The 17281-nt window shown below is 39.9% G+C and overlaps 1 protein-coding gene and 1 long non-coding RNA gene across 2 annotated transcripts in view; one reads left to right on the top strand and one right to left on the bottom strand.

Annotated features, from left to right (window-relative positions):
* LOC115893191 overlaps positions 1–17281 on the bottom strand; it is an 88647-nt gene that overhangs the window by 37596 nt on the left and 33770 nt on the right. Inside the window, exon 2 of the long non-coding RNA XR_004053136.1 lies at positions 8049–8134. This is a non-coding gene — a long non-coding RNA (uncharacterized LOC115893191). The remainder of the gene's footprint in view (positions 1–8048; positions 8135–17281) is intronic.
* COL4A3 (collagen type IV alpha 3 chain) overlaps positions 1–17281 on the top strand; it is a 149664-nt gene that overhangs the window by 111047 nt on the left and 21336 nt on the right. Inside the window, exons 27-37 of the mRNA XM_010375623.2 lie at positions 2284–2376; positions 3342–3446; positions 6069–6166; positions 6725–6875; positions 7229–7342; positions 8718–8885; positions 10135–10224; positions 10582–10716; positions 14668–14766; positions 15508–15597; positions 16257–16396. Of these exons, the coding sequence (XP_010373925.2) occupies positions 2284–2376; positions 3342–3446; positions 6069–6166; positions 6725–6875; positions 7229–7342; positions 8718–8885; positions 10135–10224; positions 10582–10716; positions 14668–14766; positions 15508–15597; positions 16257–16396 (1283 nt within the window). The remainder of the gene's footprint in view (positions 1–2283; positions 2377–3341; positions 3447–6068; positions 6167–6724; positions 6876–7228; positions 7343–8717; positions 8886–10134; positions 10225–10581; positions 10717–14667; positions 14767–15507; positions 15598–16256; positions 16397–17281) is intronic.

Genomic DNA, 17281 nt, shown 5'->3' with positions numbered 1-17281 from the left:
CAGAATGAGACAATGTCTCAAAAATAAATAGATAGATATATAGGTAGGTAGGTAGGTAGGTAGGTAGGTAGGTAGGTAGGTAGATAGATAGATAGATAGATAGATAGATAGATAGATAGATAAAATAAAATAAAATCACTTTAAAGGGTGAGACCCAGTAAACCCATGGTCTCTAAATCATTTTATAGTATCTTCCCTCATTGGTAAAACTTGTAGAGTACACAAACTTACATTATGTGTTATAAATGTATGCATCATTTCTGTCCACACATGCATGTAAATCTTAAATCTTACGACTTTCTCTATATATTAAATAAATAAATAAATATTTATGTTTATCCGCACCTTACTTTGGAGGCTGTTATTCTTTTTCTTTTCTTTTCTTTTCTTTTTTTTTTTTTCTGAGATGGAGTCTTGCTCTGTCGCCCAGGCTGGAGTGTAATGTTGCAATCTTGGCTCACTGCAACCTCCGCCTCCTGGGTTCAAGAGATTCTCCTGTCTCATCCTCCCGAGTAGCTGGGATTACAGGCACCTGCCACCATGCCAGGCTAATTTTTGTATTTTTAGTGGAGATGGGGTTTCACCATGTTGGCCAGGCTGGTCTTGAACTCCCGACCTCAGGTGATCTACCTGCCTTGGCCTCCTAAAGTACTAGGATTACAGGTATGAGCCACTATGCCTGGCTGAAGGAGGCTGCTGTTCTAATCCAGGTACTAGCAAACGGTGGTGGACCACTGTCCAAGTCCAGCCCACTGCCTGATTTTCTATCAGGCTAAGATTTTGTATCAAGCTAAGAATGGTTTTCACATTTTCAAATGATCGAAAAAATATTTAATGATATTTTGTGATACATGAAAATGATATGAAATTCAAATTAGAGTATCCATAAATAAAGTTTCTTGGAACACAGCCGCACTCCTGTATGTACTGTCTCTGGCTGCTTTTATGCTACAATGGCGGAACTGAGTAGCTGAGTAGATTTGAATCACGAAGCCTAAATTTCTTACTATCTGGTCCTTTACAGCAAAAGTTTATTTAGCCCTGTTCTAATCCATCACCAAATGCTCTATTGTTGTTGCTGTTTTTGTTGTTGTTTTTTGAGATGGGGTCTTGCTCTGCCACCCAGGCTGGAGTACAGTGGTGTGATCTCGGCTCACTGCAACCTACATCTCCTAGACTCAAGGGATTCTCGTGCCTCAGCCTCCTGAGTAGTTGGGATTACAGGCACACACCACCACACCTGGTTAATTTTTGTATTTTTAGTAGAGACAGGGTTTACTATGTTGGCCAGGCTGGTCTTGAACTCCATATTTTCCATAGCATCAAGTGATCCACCCACCTAGGCCTCCCAAAGTGCTGAGATTACAGGTGTGAACCACCACGCCCGGCCTCTTCTGTTATTTCTAAGTGTGAATCTTTACTAAAGGACTCCATTGTCATAAAATATATTATTATCAAAATTGTCTCATCACATACTGTAAACCTATTTTTTCTATAAATAAATGACTATATGGACAACACTTATCACTAAACATATTTTTAATGTTTGCCACTGTGGTCAGAATGTTATGTCATGTCCTCATCTGCTGAGTAGGCATTCTTTCCCTTATGACAGAGAACTTACCAGCGAGGTTAAGAAAAGTGTCCAAGTTCATAAACCCACATCAGCCTTGCCCATATCAAAACTTACTATTTCATTCAATAGGCTTCCTGTGGAAACTAGTCACCCAATAAATAAGTATCCTATCAGTATTCACCAACGTTTAAACTTAATTCCATATTATCAATTATTTGGAATAGGCTGTTTTCAATAGACCAGCATGTTAGGCTATTAATTTCCCTTTTAGAAAAAAAATAGAAGTGCAGCTCGCTGCCAGCGCTCATTTAATTTTACATAAACGCGTTCTTTGAGGCTGAAGCAAATCTGATTTTCAATGTGAAATAAAATACAACAACTGTTCTTGGAGTTATTTCTAAACAGAACTTGTCTCTAATCCTAATATAAGGGGGTCAAGTTAGGACTGTCATCTGTGAGCTATCTCAGAGTAAACAGGAAACGGGTTAAAACAATTAGACAATTGTCTAAACTTATATTTGTTGATTCAATACGAAAGTTTCTACGGGCTGGTCGTCCTTAAGCTAGTTTTGAAGCCTGTGAAAACAGAGGTTATTTTTTATTTTCTTTGGGATATGTTTATAAACCCTTTATAATCGTATTTTCCCCTATCATCTAAGACAAGCTTCAGTATATACCCCAATCTTATGACCACAACTTTCCTTAAGGTCCTAGGGGAGAACTCAGTGTTTCAACACCAGTTCCAGGCCCACCAGGACCTCCAGGGCCCCCTGGCCATCCTGGCCCCCAAGGTCCACCTGGTAAGTACCCTCTGCCAAATCTGGTACATGGCATCAAACAACACCCTGACTCTCTTGGAAAAATACTGTCCCCATTATAAGGAAAAAATGTATTCATTGGCTCCAAAAGAGAGCACAGGGCAGTGTCTTATCTGATAAGCAAGCAGGCTGGGGACTTGCTGTAGTTCTCTGAGGTTATCCAAATTATTCTAACTAACTGGTGCTTCTAATATAAAGGTTCCAGAGGAGAACCGATGTAATTACTTACGAGGGATTTTAGAGCAGAAAAACCTTTATGGAGTTTTGGTGGGGGAGCAAGTGATGTTTGCCCACTGGTAACTTGTTAGGATATTTTCCATAGCATCTTCATTTGAAAACTGAATTTCTTTGCCAACGTGATGTAAAACTGAGTTTTGCATGCATGGAGGGAGACTTACATAGTTCAAGACATCTAGAATATTTCCCATTAGGAATTAAATTACATTGACAAAATTCTTTGCAATTCCTAAAGATTAGTCCATTGGATAGGGAGAGGGAAGGGGAGCATATGATTAGGGTTGTGTTAAAACATGTTTCTTGGCTGGGCGCGGTGGCTCCCGCTTATAATCCCAGCACTTTGGGAAGCCGAGGCAGGCAGATCATGATGTCAGGAGATGGAGACTATCCTGGCTAACCTGGTGAAACCCCATCTCTACTAAAAATACAAAAAAAATTAGCTGGGCATGGTGGTGAGCACCTGTAGTCCCAGCTACTCGGGAGGCTGAGGCAGAAGAATGGCGTGAACCCGGGAGGCGGAACTTGCAGTGAGCCAAGATCACGCCACTGCACTCCAGCCTGGGCGACAGAGCGAGACTCCGTCTCAAAAAAAAAAAAAAACTTAATGTGCAAAAGGGATAGGATGACACAAATAACTTAGACATTTTCTTTTATAACAAGATGAAGGAAAGTTGCTGATGTGGAGATGCGTATGTATATTTGTTTTTAAGGTATGCCTGGATCTATGGGGAAATGTGGAGATCCTGGTCTTCCAGGACCTGATGGTGAACCAGGAATTCCGGGAATTGGATTTCCTGGGCGTCCTGGACCTAAGGGTAAATTTAAAATTTTTTCAAACATAAAGTTCATTGTGGATATTTAGAAGAGGTATATATGTATAAGTAAAATGAGTAAAATACAATATAAAGATATAGAGGATATAAGATATAAAAATGAGTAAAATAGGAAATATCCATAATACTCTTTAAAATGTTTTCTGGCCAGACACAATGGCTCACGCCTGTAATCCCACACCTTGGGGGACGGAGGTGGGCAGATCACTTGAGGTCAGGAGTTCGAGACCAGCCTGACCAACATGGTGAAACCCAGACTCTATTACAAATACAAACATTAGCCTGGTGTGGTGCCACGTGCCTGTAATCTCAGCTACTCAGGAGGCTGAGGTGCAAGACTCTGTCTCAAAAAAAAAAAAAAAAAAAAAAAAAAAAATGTTTTCTAAGAGCCATAAATGGAAAAAAATCTTATAATAATATGTTAGGTGAAAAGGCAGAATTTACATTGATTTATGCAATTTCATTTCAGTTGTATTTTTTAAAACACATAGAAAACAACTAGAAGGAAATTCACCAAAATGGTAATAGTGAACCTTGATTGTTGGATTTCAAAAACATTTTTGATACTTCTCTATAAATGCCTGCATCTTTTACATGTATACATTTCTTTTTTTTTAATAAGAAAGGAACTATGAAATCATAGCTGATTTCCCCATACACTCCAAAATAAATTACAGAATTTATTTTCCTTTAGGAAAAACAATGCTGTTTCCCCTTAAAGAGGAAACACTCCAAAAAAAATCTAGATGCTGAGAACTCACACAATGACATAAACCTGCCCACTGACAAGTACAGGAAAGTCCTGTCCAGGATGACATATGAATAACCTGAGTCCCTGGATTCTCACACAGAACTGCAAGTTTTATGACAATTTCATGTTTGTTACAATATTATTTAAAATGTTTGTCAAAAATAGCATCCATGTTTTGGTGTTTCAGCTCTTGGATTAGTATGTCATCAGTGTTTATTATACATTAATTTTGCCCAAATATGAGAATATTGATTTCGATTTATGAGTATTTGAAATGGAAAACATAATCACATTTCTCATGGAGTCTCAAGAATGGCTTTGAGTCCAATTTCTTGGTTTTCTTCCTAATGATCTGTGAAGTAAGGGAGCCTGGCTCACATTGGTACTTCATTCTTCTTGGACCCTGCATTAATAAATTACATCCCTACTTTGCAACTCTAGGTATTGACTCTCTGGAAGAAGACTGTTGACTATGGGAAACAGAACTAACCCAAGAGCTCCTTGAAAGTGGAGATTTTACGCCGGGCGCGGTGGCTCACGCCTGTAATCCCAGCACTTTGGGAGGCCGAGACGGGCGGATCACGAGGTCAGGAGATCGAGACCATCCTGGCTAACACGGTGAAACCCCGTCTCTACTAAAAATACAAAAAATTAGCCGGGCGCGGTGGCGGACGCCTGTAGTCCCAGCTCCACAGGAGGCTGAGGCAGGAGAATGGCGTGAACCCGGGAGGCGGAGCTTGCAGTGAGCGGAGATTGCGCCACTGCACTCCAGCCTGGGCGACAGACGAGACTCCGTCTCAAAAAAAAAAAAAAAAAAAGAAAGTGGAGATTTACAGTTTCACAATTGAATCTAACAAATCCCATGAACTAACTGCAAATTAAATATTGGTCAAATGAGGGTATGAAGGAACACTCTGAATGCAGCCTTGCTTCACCGTGGCTTCCTCTTCTGAACCAGAGAACACAGAAAATGTGTTGACCCCTTTCTCAGTTCGCCTACTATAAAGGCATAAGAAGTTAATCCCTTACGTGCAATGGATGCTATAGGGTATTAGGACTTACTTCTCTTAAGCAACCCTGTTGGGAAAGGCTACCTGGGGTGCTGAAAAAGCTCTGTATCTTTTTTTTTTTTTTTTTTTTTTTTTTTTGAGATGGAGTTTTGCTTTTGTTGCCCAGGCTGGAGTGTGACTGGCACTATCTCGGCTCACTGCAACCTCCGCCTCCTGGGTTCAAGCAATTCTCCTGCCTCACCCTCCTGAGTAGCTGGGATTACAGGCATGCGTCACCATGCCTGGCTAATTTGTGTGTGTGTGTGTGTGTGTGTGTGTGTGTGTGTGTGTGTGTGTGTGTATTTTTAGTAGAGACGGGGTTTCTCCATGTCGGTCAGGCTGGTCTCAAACTCCCGACCTCAGGTGATCCACCCACCTTGGCCTCCCAAAGTTCTGGGATTACAGGTGTGAGCCATCGTGCCCGGCCAAAAGCTCTGTATCTTAATCTAGGTCATGCTTACATGAATATATCTGCATATAAAAATCCACTTACCTGTACACTGTATGTAAAAAATACTTCAAAAACAAAGTCAAATAGGTCAACCAGCATCAGTGGTTTGAAGAATTGCTGAATCAAAATCATAGCCATACTAAACAACCAAATAGAGAAAGTTAATTTTTAAAATGGGAACCAATGTAATTTGATTTGGAACTTTTAAAAAATTGCTAATTTATCAGTTGGTTTTATTATCACTTAAACTTTCATAAAAGCATCTCTGGCTGGTTGAGAGATAAGAGAGTTACTGTTCAGAATCTTTCAATAAGACTAATCCTACAACAATGTTTATTGTTTTTTCTCTGAAGGAGACCAAGGTTTTCCGGGTACAAAAGGATCACTGGGTTGTCCTGGAAAAATAGGAGAGCCTGGGTTACCTGGAAAGCCAGGCGTCCCAGGAGCCAAGGTATGCAAAAATTCAAACTCAAACTGTCACAGAAGAGAGGGCGGGTGACCATTAATTGGCCAGTTTGTAGGCACCTACCTGGCAGAACACTCTAGATGTAGAAATTATCAATATATTTGTAGATGATGAAGATGTTAAATTATTTAAACATTTCTCTGGATCATCTTCCATTTTAGAAAGGAAAACATAAGGTGTCAGAATGCAGATTTCATCCTGACAGCATCTTTAATCATTTCATAAACACTCGGAGTATTTAAAATGGAACAACACTAGAAAGAAATGTGGTTAGCTACGAGAAAAACTATCAAAAGTAAAAACATCTAGATTTTTCTCTTTATAGACAATCCCACAGTCTTCTGAAAAAGTGGAGGCTACATATCCTGAAGTGTTATTAAATATAATCTTATAGAAAAGTCAGCAACTAGAGCTCAAAAAGGAAAGTTGATGGCATAGTGGTTGCTGTGCAACAGGGACTTACAGCCTCCATAACAGAGACTAGTCAGTATCAGCGAGGATTTGGAAGCACTATATAGTAATAACATAATTTCTGTGCTATAGGGAGAACCAGCAGTAGCCATGCCTGGAGGACCAGGAACACCAGGTTTTCCAGGAGAAAGAGGCAATTCTGGAGAACATGGAGAAATTGGACTCCCTGGACTTCCGGGTCTCCCTGGAACTCCAGGAAATGAAGGGTTTGATGGACCACGAGGTACAATAGCAAGTGTCATTACTTTTCTCCACTGTGAGCTCTGCTAAAAGGCAGCAAACTGAATGTGTAGGTGTTCTAGAAATGAAGAATTCTCAAATAAAATTTCTAGTTTGAGAAATAGAATCTATGGAGCCTAATTATTTTCCCATCCAATGTTCCTGCCCTACCTTTCTTCCTTCTTTCCTTCTTCCTTCCTTCTTTTTAAATGAATGCCCTCTACAAAAGGTATATTAATGGTAGTAAATATAGGTCTGATTTAGGTGGAAAAAAAGTTAACAGAAGAATGATTGCTATAGCAATACCAAGACCTTAAGTTCTAGCATCTGGGTATATACGTGTGCTTTCTTTTGCAGGAGATCCAGGGCAGCCTGGACCACCTGGAGAACAAGGACCCCCAGGAAGGTGCATAGAGGGTCCTAGGGGAGCCCAAGGACTTCCAGGCTTAAATGGATTGAAAGGGCAACAAGGTAGGAGGAGGGCCTCAAAACTGGCCACCAGATGGGTAGGAGACATGAGACTCCTGCTCTGTGCTTTGCTGCTTAACGTGGGAACTGTCCAGCAACAAGTCCTGACCACTGTTCAATGAGAAATACTTCAGAAGTGTAAACCTTGCTGTCAGGGTTTGTTGCACACAGTAGTGTGTACCACCTATAAAGGAAGAAACCTGAAGTTAATAATTTAGTGAGTTGCTTTGTGTATTTTATGCAAGAAAAACATGAATGCTGAAGACAGAGAGAGATTGGTGTGTGTTTACATGTATTTAGATACATATAAATTCTCAGAAAACATTTTACCTTTAATACTTTCATAAGTATATTAAAGTGGTAAGTTTATCCTTATTATTAAAATGTGGTAAATGTATGCAATGATACCAGTTTAAAAACTTATAAACTAAAATATGTAGTTGATTGTTTTACACACAATATAAAAGAAGAAACATGAAAATAAATCTAAATGATGCAGGCTAGATGTTCCAGAGGATGGAAAACTTACTTTATGTTTTTGGATCCTCTCAATCAGGTCTGATGAACTGTTCCTGGAAAATTTTACTTAGGAATCAGTTAATGTCTGTGGTCTATCGTATTGCTTATATGTTCACAAATAAATTTTTGACCAAGACCTTAACTGTTACAGTGGCATTATTATTGTTTCCAGAGGCATCCAGTGACTTACCTCTATGTGAACGGCTCTGTATGTCTTCTGCAGGATACAGAGTGAGCGGCGCTCATAAGGTGCAGTCCCAGAATGTGTCTGCAGGACTAGAAAATAGATATAAAGACTACACTTGTATTACTGCATGAGTCATTGGAGCAGAGAATGTTAGAACCAGAAGGGAGCTCAGAAATTTTACAGAGGGGACATTAAATACATACACGCGCACGCACACACACACACACACAGACACGTGCAGGCATAAGTGTACAGTTACCCCAACTCACAAAGCTAAATATTTACAGCCATAAAATATTTCTGAAGTGGCCGGGCTCTGTGGCTCATGCCTGTAATCCCAGCACTTTGGGAGGCCGAGGTGGGCAGATCACTTGAGGTCAGGAGTTCGAGACCAGCCTGGCCTGCGTGGCAAAACCCCATCTCTACTAAAAAGACAAAAATTAGCCACGCGTTATGGCGCATGCCTGTAGTCCCAGCTACTTGGGAGGCTGAGGCAGGAGAATCACTTGAACCAGGGAGGCGGAGGTTGCAGTGAGCCGAGATCGCACCACTGCAATCCAGTCTGGAAGACAGAGGGAGACTCCATCTTAAGAATATATATATATTTCTGAAGTTAGGAGGGGAAAGCATTTGTGGGTTAATTAATTAATTCATTCACTTATTCATACACAGGCAGAAGAGGTAAAATGGGGCCAAAGGGAGACCCAGGAATTCCAGGCTTGGATAGATCAGGATTTCCTGGAGAAACTGGATCACCAGGAATGTCAGGTCATCAAGGCGAGATGGGACCACCAGGTCAAAAAGGATATCCAGGAAATCCAGGACTTTTAGGGCCACCAGGTATCCTTTTCTGTGTTTCTATTTTCTTCTTATTTCCTCTTCCTCTTAAGGTGGCTCTGTCAACTGTACATAGGCATATGCTTTTGACGCTATGATTTTACTTAATATAAGGTTTTCCTTCTAAATTATTTGTAAGAAACCAGGAGCCATGTTGCAGGGAAACGGTGGTGGCTAGATGAACACATTTCACAATTACCCAGAATGTGGCTATTTTTGCTGTGTAATCCTTTTTATATACGACTACTATAATATGTTTGCTAGTATTTTGTTGAGAATTTTTGCATTTATATTGAGAAGGGATATTGGTCTGTAGTGTTCTTGTGATACCTTTGGTTTTGGTGTCAGAGTAATGCTGGTCTGATAGAACAAGCTGGGAAGTGTTTCCTCGTCTTGTATTTTCTGGAACAGTGTGTGAAGAATTGATGCTCTATAAACATTTGGTAGAATTCACCAGTGAAGTTATCTGGGTCTGGGCATTTCTTTGTGGGAAGTCTCTAAATGACTAATTCAATCTCTTCATTTCTTATAGGTATATTCAGGTTTTCTATTTCTTCTGGAATCAGTTTTGGTATTCTGTTTCTCTAGAAACTTGTCCATTTTGTCTAAGTTATCTGATTTGTTGCCATAGAGTTGTTAATCATATTTCTGTATAGTTGTTCTAATTTCATGGCTATGTTTATTGTTTATATGTTTGGGGAGAATATTCTGTTCCCTCATGGCATAAGGACCTCACTGATTTCCCCTCCGGAAAAGAGGCTAAAACAACTTAATCGACACATTATCTTTTCATTCATCTTATTGGGCTACTATCACATGCCAGCATTCTTCTAGGCCCTAGAGACACATCAGTCGGTAGACAAGTCTCCCTTTCTCATAGTAGAGGAGCAATAATAGAAATATTTAAAATCTAAGTTCAATTTGAGACAAGTGTTATGGAGAAAATAAAGTGAAGGGATATAATAGAAAGTGACTGGTCAGGGGCTGGGAGGATGGAATGCTCCAAAACTTCCATATATTCTATCCTCATCCATGCATATGATTTGCTACCAATCACTTCTACACAGATGAGTTTAAAAGACCATTTACTGACCCATCTCCTAGACTAATACAGTAATTTTACTATGTACAGAGGCCATTTTTTTCAACTCCCAATCTCTACTTCTAAGTATAATTTATTTTAGTATATGGAATATTTTGCTTTTCTCACTCTGTACAACATGTGCTGCTTTGTGCTAATTTGTTTCCACAGGTGAAGATGGAGTGGTTGGGATGATGGGCTTTCCTGGAGCCACTGGCCCTCCGGGGCCCCCTGGGAACCCAGGCATGCCAGGGCAGAGGGGTAAGTGATGGAATGTCTTTCTAAATAGCAGGGAGCATAAACAATGTTCATTTATTTTGCAGCAAAAAAGTTATGTTTCTTTGGAGGGAAAAATAGTTTTGAGAGAGCAGCAGTATTTGATTTTGCTGTTTTCTGTGTTCCTTTTTTCCATTTGAATGGAATCCTGTTTTCTCCCTGCAGGCTTATACCACTACCCTTATGAGGCTGCCTGCATGGGGAAACTATTTATCAAGTTCTCAGCATTGTTAGCCTTTTTTGTTTGATTTATTCTGTTTTATCGTAAGCACTGCCAACTTTTTAATCCCTATGAACTACTTGAAGAATTAAGGACCTGATGTTGTTACTCCTGTCTGTTAGGGAGCCTTGGAATTCCAGGAGTAAAGGGCCAGAGAGGAACCCCAGGAGCCAAGGGGGAACAAGGAGATAAAGGAAACCCCGGGCCTTCTCAGATATCCCACGTAATAGGGGACAAAGGAGAACCAGGTCTCAAAGGTAAAGAATTGCTTGTTTGGAATCAGGACATCAGAGCTGATTCTCGGGCTAATAAATTATCCAGGCAAATCCCTTTAATTGACAAATAGGACAGTGAGGACCAGTGTTTAGTTACCTGCCCGTCACACAGCCTGTTGGTGGCTGAGCAGGCACTAGAACTGAGTCACCTTCCACGACATGTTGCCTCCTCAATGCATAACATTTTTATTTCTAGGTTAATTCTGCATTTTGATTTGCTATATTTAAATCATCAACAGTCAGTTTTTAAATTATAAGCCTCAAAACTCCCTCTTTGCCAAGTATGGGGAAAATTACACCCTTAAAAAAATTCCACATTATAAAACTTTTCAGGCTGATGTTGAAATCTCCTTCTCAAATTCAACTTTATTCTGTAGACTACCAGGAGAATATTTTCTGATTTCATCTAAAAACTTCTTCTCCTGTTCAAAATCCTTTGGAGAATAATTATTAAAAAGAAATGCTCCAATGAAAATGTAACCCTTTGAAAGACTGTTGTTAGATGTGGTTCTTAAGCTAAAATTCAAATGCATTCACATAATTTCAAGTTATTTGGGTGCTTTTTTGGTAGTTTTTGTGATATGATCAATACAGCCAGTATAAAACTAAACTTTCAGAAGCCTTCCCTTGTGGTCTTCTTGACCAAATGTAATCCCAAGCAACTTTAGAAAAACAGAGAACTGTTGGGCAAAATACTACATTTGCAGATCAGATTCTCATAGCAGGAAAGGAATAAAAGAAAAAAGTGTCATAGCAAGAGCACAATAAAAGAAAAATATGTTTGCAGTTGCAAAACCATGTTAAATTTTGAGACATTTGAAATGACTTTTGAGAAATGAGACTGTATTCAACAAATATTTATATGTGTGGCACATAAGGATGTAACAAACCTTCACATGTACTGTCAAACCTAAAAAAAAAAAAAACAAATATATTCTGCACAGGGTGCTATAGACCACAATATAAAGGCTGACTAACTGGCAAGTTAGGAAGTAAAGGCCTTCTGGGTAGTCCCCATCTAACCTGGTGTCGAAGAGACAGTTTAGTTCTGGTACAAAAAGAATATTGCATTTCATTTTTAGCAATGAAAAAGAAAGTAATGTGACTTTTATAAAACTCTGCTAAGACTAGTCTAAGCCAAGATATGAAAAAAAAAAAAAATACTGGCACCAATCTCCAGTCCTCATAAACTGTCTGCATAGACACCACTTCACTAGACTATTTTAGATTATTTAAGTAGTGTTAGAAGCATTCTGGAAAAAATATGAATAGCATATCTCTGCCTACATAAGCAGAAATTTGGCTCTCACAGTATAAATATGCTGTGAGTACTAATTTGCAATTGAAGAATTCCTTTTGTGAAGTACAGAAGGACACATGCTATGGGGCTATTTCTATGCTTCCAACAAAACTCTTTTACTCACCCAAAGTAGAGTAAGCATCCAGGCTGTTCTGTATGTTTTCTTCAGGCTTTTCAAATGCATAACCAAGGGACACAGATTGAAGAATAACAACAAAAAAAAAAAGAACCTGTATCTAGGCCTCCCTAATTTCAATATGATCCATTTTTTTTTTCCTAAATCTGAATTTCTGACTTAAAGCTATTCACTTCACATGTGGAAGAGATATTGAATATATAGAGAAGCACAATAACAAGTCACTATCCTCTCCACAAGGAGTCTGCGTGAGAGGCTTAGGCATATGTAGAAAAAGATAATAAAGAACGCAAGGGGCAAATTAGTATGCTATATTATTTAACAACAATCTAAGGAACATTTACCATGTGCAAGTACTGTCCCAAGTTTTACAACTATTGACTCATTTAATCCTCACAATAACCCTACAAGTAGGCTGGGCACGGTGGCTCACAGCTCTAATCCCAGTATTTTGGGAGGCCAAGGCGGGTGGATCACCTGAGGTCAGGCGTTCAAGACCAGCCTGGCCAACCTGGCAAAACCCCGTCTCTACTAAAAATACAAAAATAAGCTGGGTGTGGTGGCAAGCGCCTGTAATCCCAGCTACTCAGGAGGCTGAGGCAAGAGAATCGCTTGAACCTGGGAGGTGAAGATTGCAATGAGCTGAGATTGTGCCACTGCACTCCAGTCTTGGCAACAGAGTAAGACTCTGTCTCAAAAAATAAATAAATACATAACTCTAGGAGTAGGTACTGCTATTGCAATCATCCCATTTTACATATGGGGAAATAGGGAGGTGAAGTTACTTGCCCAATGTCACTCTGATAAGAAATGGCAGAGATGGGCCTCACACTTGGCCTCCTCACTGTGCTGCCAGAGCTCCATAGGAGTAGAGGGAAGCAGAAAATACAGCAACTAGGATAGTCAGTGAAACCTCCGTGAAAGAGGATTTAAATGTCAAACAAGATTCAGATGAACAAATAAAATTCTTGGCTTAAAATCTTTCCAAGGCTCCCTGTGCTCTGAGAATTGAAACTTCTTAGACTGACATACAAGTTTATTCACCACTTGCACTTGGCCTGTCTCTCCAGCCACGTGACATTTATGTACTCAATAATTACTTTTTACTTAATAATGCCTATGGACTAGGCATTTTGCTATGTCTTGATTATACAGAGGTGAACAAAGCAGACTTTAGTTTCCTAGTCATGATGAAAGTTACAGTTTAGTGGGGGGAAGAGACATAATGGGTCCATAAACATTTTCCATTTAGGCTAGGGAGTAAGTATCTTAGGCTTTGTGGATCACATATGGTCCTTGTTGCATATTTTTCTTTGCTTTTGTTTTTAACAACCTTTTAAAAATGTAAAAACCACCGGGCATGGTGGCTCATGTAAATCCCAGCACTTTGGGAGGCTGAGGCGGGTGGATCATGAGGTCAAGAGATTGAGACCATCCTGGCCAACATAGTGAAACCCCGACTCTAATAAAAATACAACAATTAGCCAGGCATGGTAGCACACACCTGTAATCCCAACTACTCAGGAGGCTGAGGTAGGAGAATCACTTGAACCTGGGAGGCGGAGGTTGCAGTGAGCCGAGATCATGCCACTGCACTCCAGCCTGGCGACAAAGCGAGACTCCATCTCAAAAAAAAAAAAAAAAAAAAAAGTAAAACCCATCTTAACTCGCAAGCCATACAAAACCAAGCCAGATTCAGCCTGAAAGCTGTATTTTGCCAACCCCTAAAAAACTGAAGTAAACAAACAGACTAAACAGTATATATCTTTTCAGATTGCAATCAAGAACATAAAAGGAAAAAACGAAGGTTGTAAAACAAAACAATCTAACTCCCTGATACTCATCACTCCTTTCTACATGCTATTTTACTGTCTGGGAATCCTGTCTCACTCCAGACCTTCTTCACCCAATTAGTTTTCATTTGGCCTTCAAGACTGAGCTAAAGAATACTACCTCTTCCAGAAATTCTTCCCTGTAGCATATTGTGCCCAACTCTAGTACAGAGTTTATCTGCCTGGATGATAATTATTTGTTTACTTGGCTGTCTCCCCAGTTAAACACTAAAAATTTGGGGGAAGAGAACATGATGATTTATCTCTCCGGTGCTCAGCACAAGACCTATTCATTAATTAGATGCTCCATCCATATGTGAATGAATAAGTACATATGCAGGAAAAGAGCCAAGGGAAGTGAATCTGCTTGAGAGAAAGCACAAAGGCAGGCCGTAGACAGATTGTAGAATGCTTCATGCTGCCGAAGGAGTTTGCAATTTACTCTGTAGGTAATAGATCCAGTGACTATTTATTTATTTATTTTGAGACGGAGTCTCGCTCTATCACCCCAGCTGGAGTGTGATGGCACAATCTCCGCTCGCTGCAAACTCCATCTCCTAGGTTGAAGTGATTCTCCTGCCTCAGCCTCCCATGTAACTGGGATTACAGGCACCTGCCACCACACCTGGCTAATTTTCTTGTTAATACCTGGTTTCTAACTTTAGGATTCGCAGGAAATCCAGGTGAGAAAGGAAACAGAGGTGTTCCAGGGATGCCAGGTTTAAAAGGCCTCAAAGGACTACCTGGACCAGCAGGACCACCAGGTACAGCTGATTCTCAAATAGAAAAATATCACATTTTACACTTTTCTACATCTAAAGTAATAAACGTTGTTTCTAGACTTATTGGGTTTAAATATCAGTTCTGTTCTGATAGTGTTCCAGCAAAATTTGCTACTAAATTAACAAGAAGGTGTTGATAGTTGGTGTGTAGTTAACTTATATTAACCTACAAATAGTTCCATTTTGTCCTCAAAATTTCATTCTGAAATTGCTGATATGTATTATAAATTATAATTCATCACCATATCACATATCAGAGATGAAAATTAGAGAATGCCTTAGAAGTTTTCAGGTTTGCATCTTTCTTTTTTAAAGCAAGTAACTGAGTTTACAAAATAATTTTTAAATAATTAAAGTATCCCACCATTCCCATAACCACCTCAGTAACAAAATATATTACATGGCAATAACACTTCAGGATGCAGTTGGAAATATATTACCATATGGTTGCAGGAGCCCACTTTTTCCTGCTGGTGTTGGTCCTGGGATGATTTTAGTGTTTGAAACCGAGGCCTGCTGACAAGAATCTAACTTTCTTTAGTTTTACATGTTCTGGGTCCCTAGTTCCCTCCTTATTTGAAGGAAAAAGGACAGCTAGGCAATGCCTAAACCAGCTGGTCTGGCTGTTCTGGATTCATTCATGCATGCAAGCAACAAGTATTTATTAAACACATACTATGACCAGAAACTGTTCAGGGCAATAACTATTTATTTGTTCTGAAGGCCCCAGAGGAGATTTGGGCAGCATTGGGAATCCTGGAGAACCAGGACTACGTGGTATACCAGGAAGCATGGGGAACATGGGCATGCCAGGTAATGCATAAGGTCCTGTTACGAGCCCACAAGCTCATGATGGGTGAGGATTCCAGATTTTCTGTGTTGTGTACTGTTTTGGTTTTCCACTTGGTAGAAAACTTATATTAAAAAACTAGATTTGCGGGGCCAAGTGCAGTGGCTCATGCCTGTAATCCCAGCACTGTGGGAGGCTGAGACAGGCAGATCACCTGAGGTCAGGAGTTTGAGAGCAGCCTGGCCAACATGGCGAAACCCCATCTCTACTAAAAATATAAAAAAATTAGCTGGGCGTGGTGGTGCACACCTGTAGTCCCAGCTACACGGGAGGCTGAGGCAGGAGAATCGCTTGAACCCAAGAGGTGGAGGTTGTAGTGAGCTGAGGTCACGCCACTGTACTCCAGCATGGGCGACAGAGTGAGACTCCGTCTCAATAAAAACCAACGACAACAACAAAACTAGATTTGCTATTAGACAAATGCACAGTATGCAATTAGAATATGGGTGAGAACAAAATAAATATTGATGTTATATAATAATCATCCATTGTTAACTACCTGATGCATTTGCAATTCTGAAAAAGCCATTCTTGGGAGAAAACTTACGCAAGAGCGAAAAGTAGAAAACTTCACGATCCTCATGTTTATCTATTTTACTCGATGTGTTCCCCCTAATTTCAGGTTCTAAAGGAAAAAGGGGAACTTTGGGATTCCCAGGTCGAGCAGGAAGACCAGGCCTCCCAGGTATTCACGGTCTCCAGGGAGATAAAGGAGAGCCAGGTTATTCAGAAGGTACAAGGCCAGGACCACCGGGACCAACGGTATATAGGCCACTGAAATATTTACATTTTGGTGGTGGAGTGAGTGCCTTGAAAAATACCAACAAGTACCCAGATTCAGTGTGGGCAGAGAAAATTGAAACTATTACTATACTTTCAGACAGTTATTTGGATTTTTAAAATCCTGTCTCCACAACTGAGGATGCTTGTCTGTCACAGAGCTGTCAACTTCTGAAAGCCTCTTTCAGTCACCAAGGAATTGCCACACTGTCCCTGCAATTTAGGTGTGCTGCCAGAAGAAGGCAGTGATTACAGGCCCATAAAATCAGATGGGACGGTGGATTTTTTTCTTGTGATACAAAGTGGCCCATTTCTGCTGTACTCATCTCATGCAGACTTAGAAAAATAAATTTCCAAACCTTCTAATAAAAAACACTTGTCTTACTAAGACTAACAAAAGATACAAAATAAAATAACTTTACAACATCATTAGAAAGCGAACAAAATCCTAAGATACATACATTTATCTTTCTTGTTTTAGAACTTTTTCTGTGTAATGGAATGGAAATACTCAATCTTGTTTCAATGTTTTCAGTGTTCGTGCTCTGTCAAATTGAGGTTGGATGTTAAAGCCCTTATTTTACTACAGTGTTATACAAAGCAGCAACCAAATGTTTCAATAGGGCTCAGTGGCTTTCTTAGGTTTATTCTCTTCCCAATTTTCTGAGTACAGCTCTCACATTAAAAGCCAGACATAGACCACAAGAGAATGATTAACAGAAGTTCCTATAAGCAGAGGTTACTAACATGGGATTCCATGGACCAGTGGGAAAATCTACGGGATCCCAAGAAGCCCAGCAACCTCTTGAAGCTAAATGCGAAATGTTTGAAAATGTTTTTGTAGGGGAGAGTCTAGTTTTCAGATTT

The sequence above is a fragment of the Rhinopithecus roxellana genome, chromosome 14 (genome assembly GCF_007565055.1).
Source record: "Rhinopithecus roxellana isolate Shanxi Qingling chromosome 14, ASM756505v1, whole genome shotgun sequence".
In the NCBI taxonomy this organism is placed as follows: domain Eukaryota; kingdom Metazoa; phylum Chordata; class Mammalia; order Primates; family Cercopithecidae; genus Rhinopithecus; species Rhinopithecus roxellana.
Note: the sequence above shows the minus strand (reverse complement) of the source record. Positions and strands in the feature narration are given on the sequence as shown.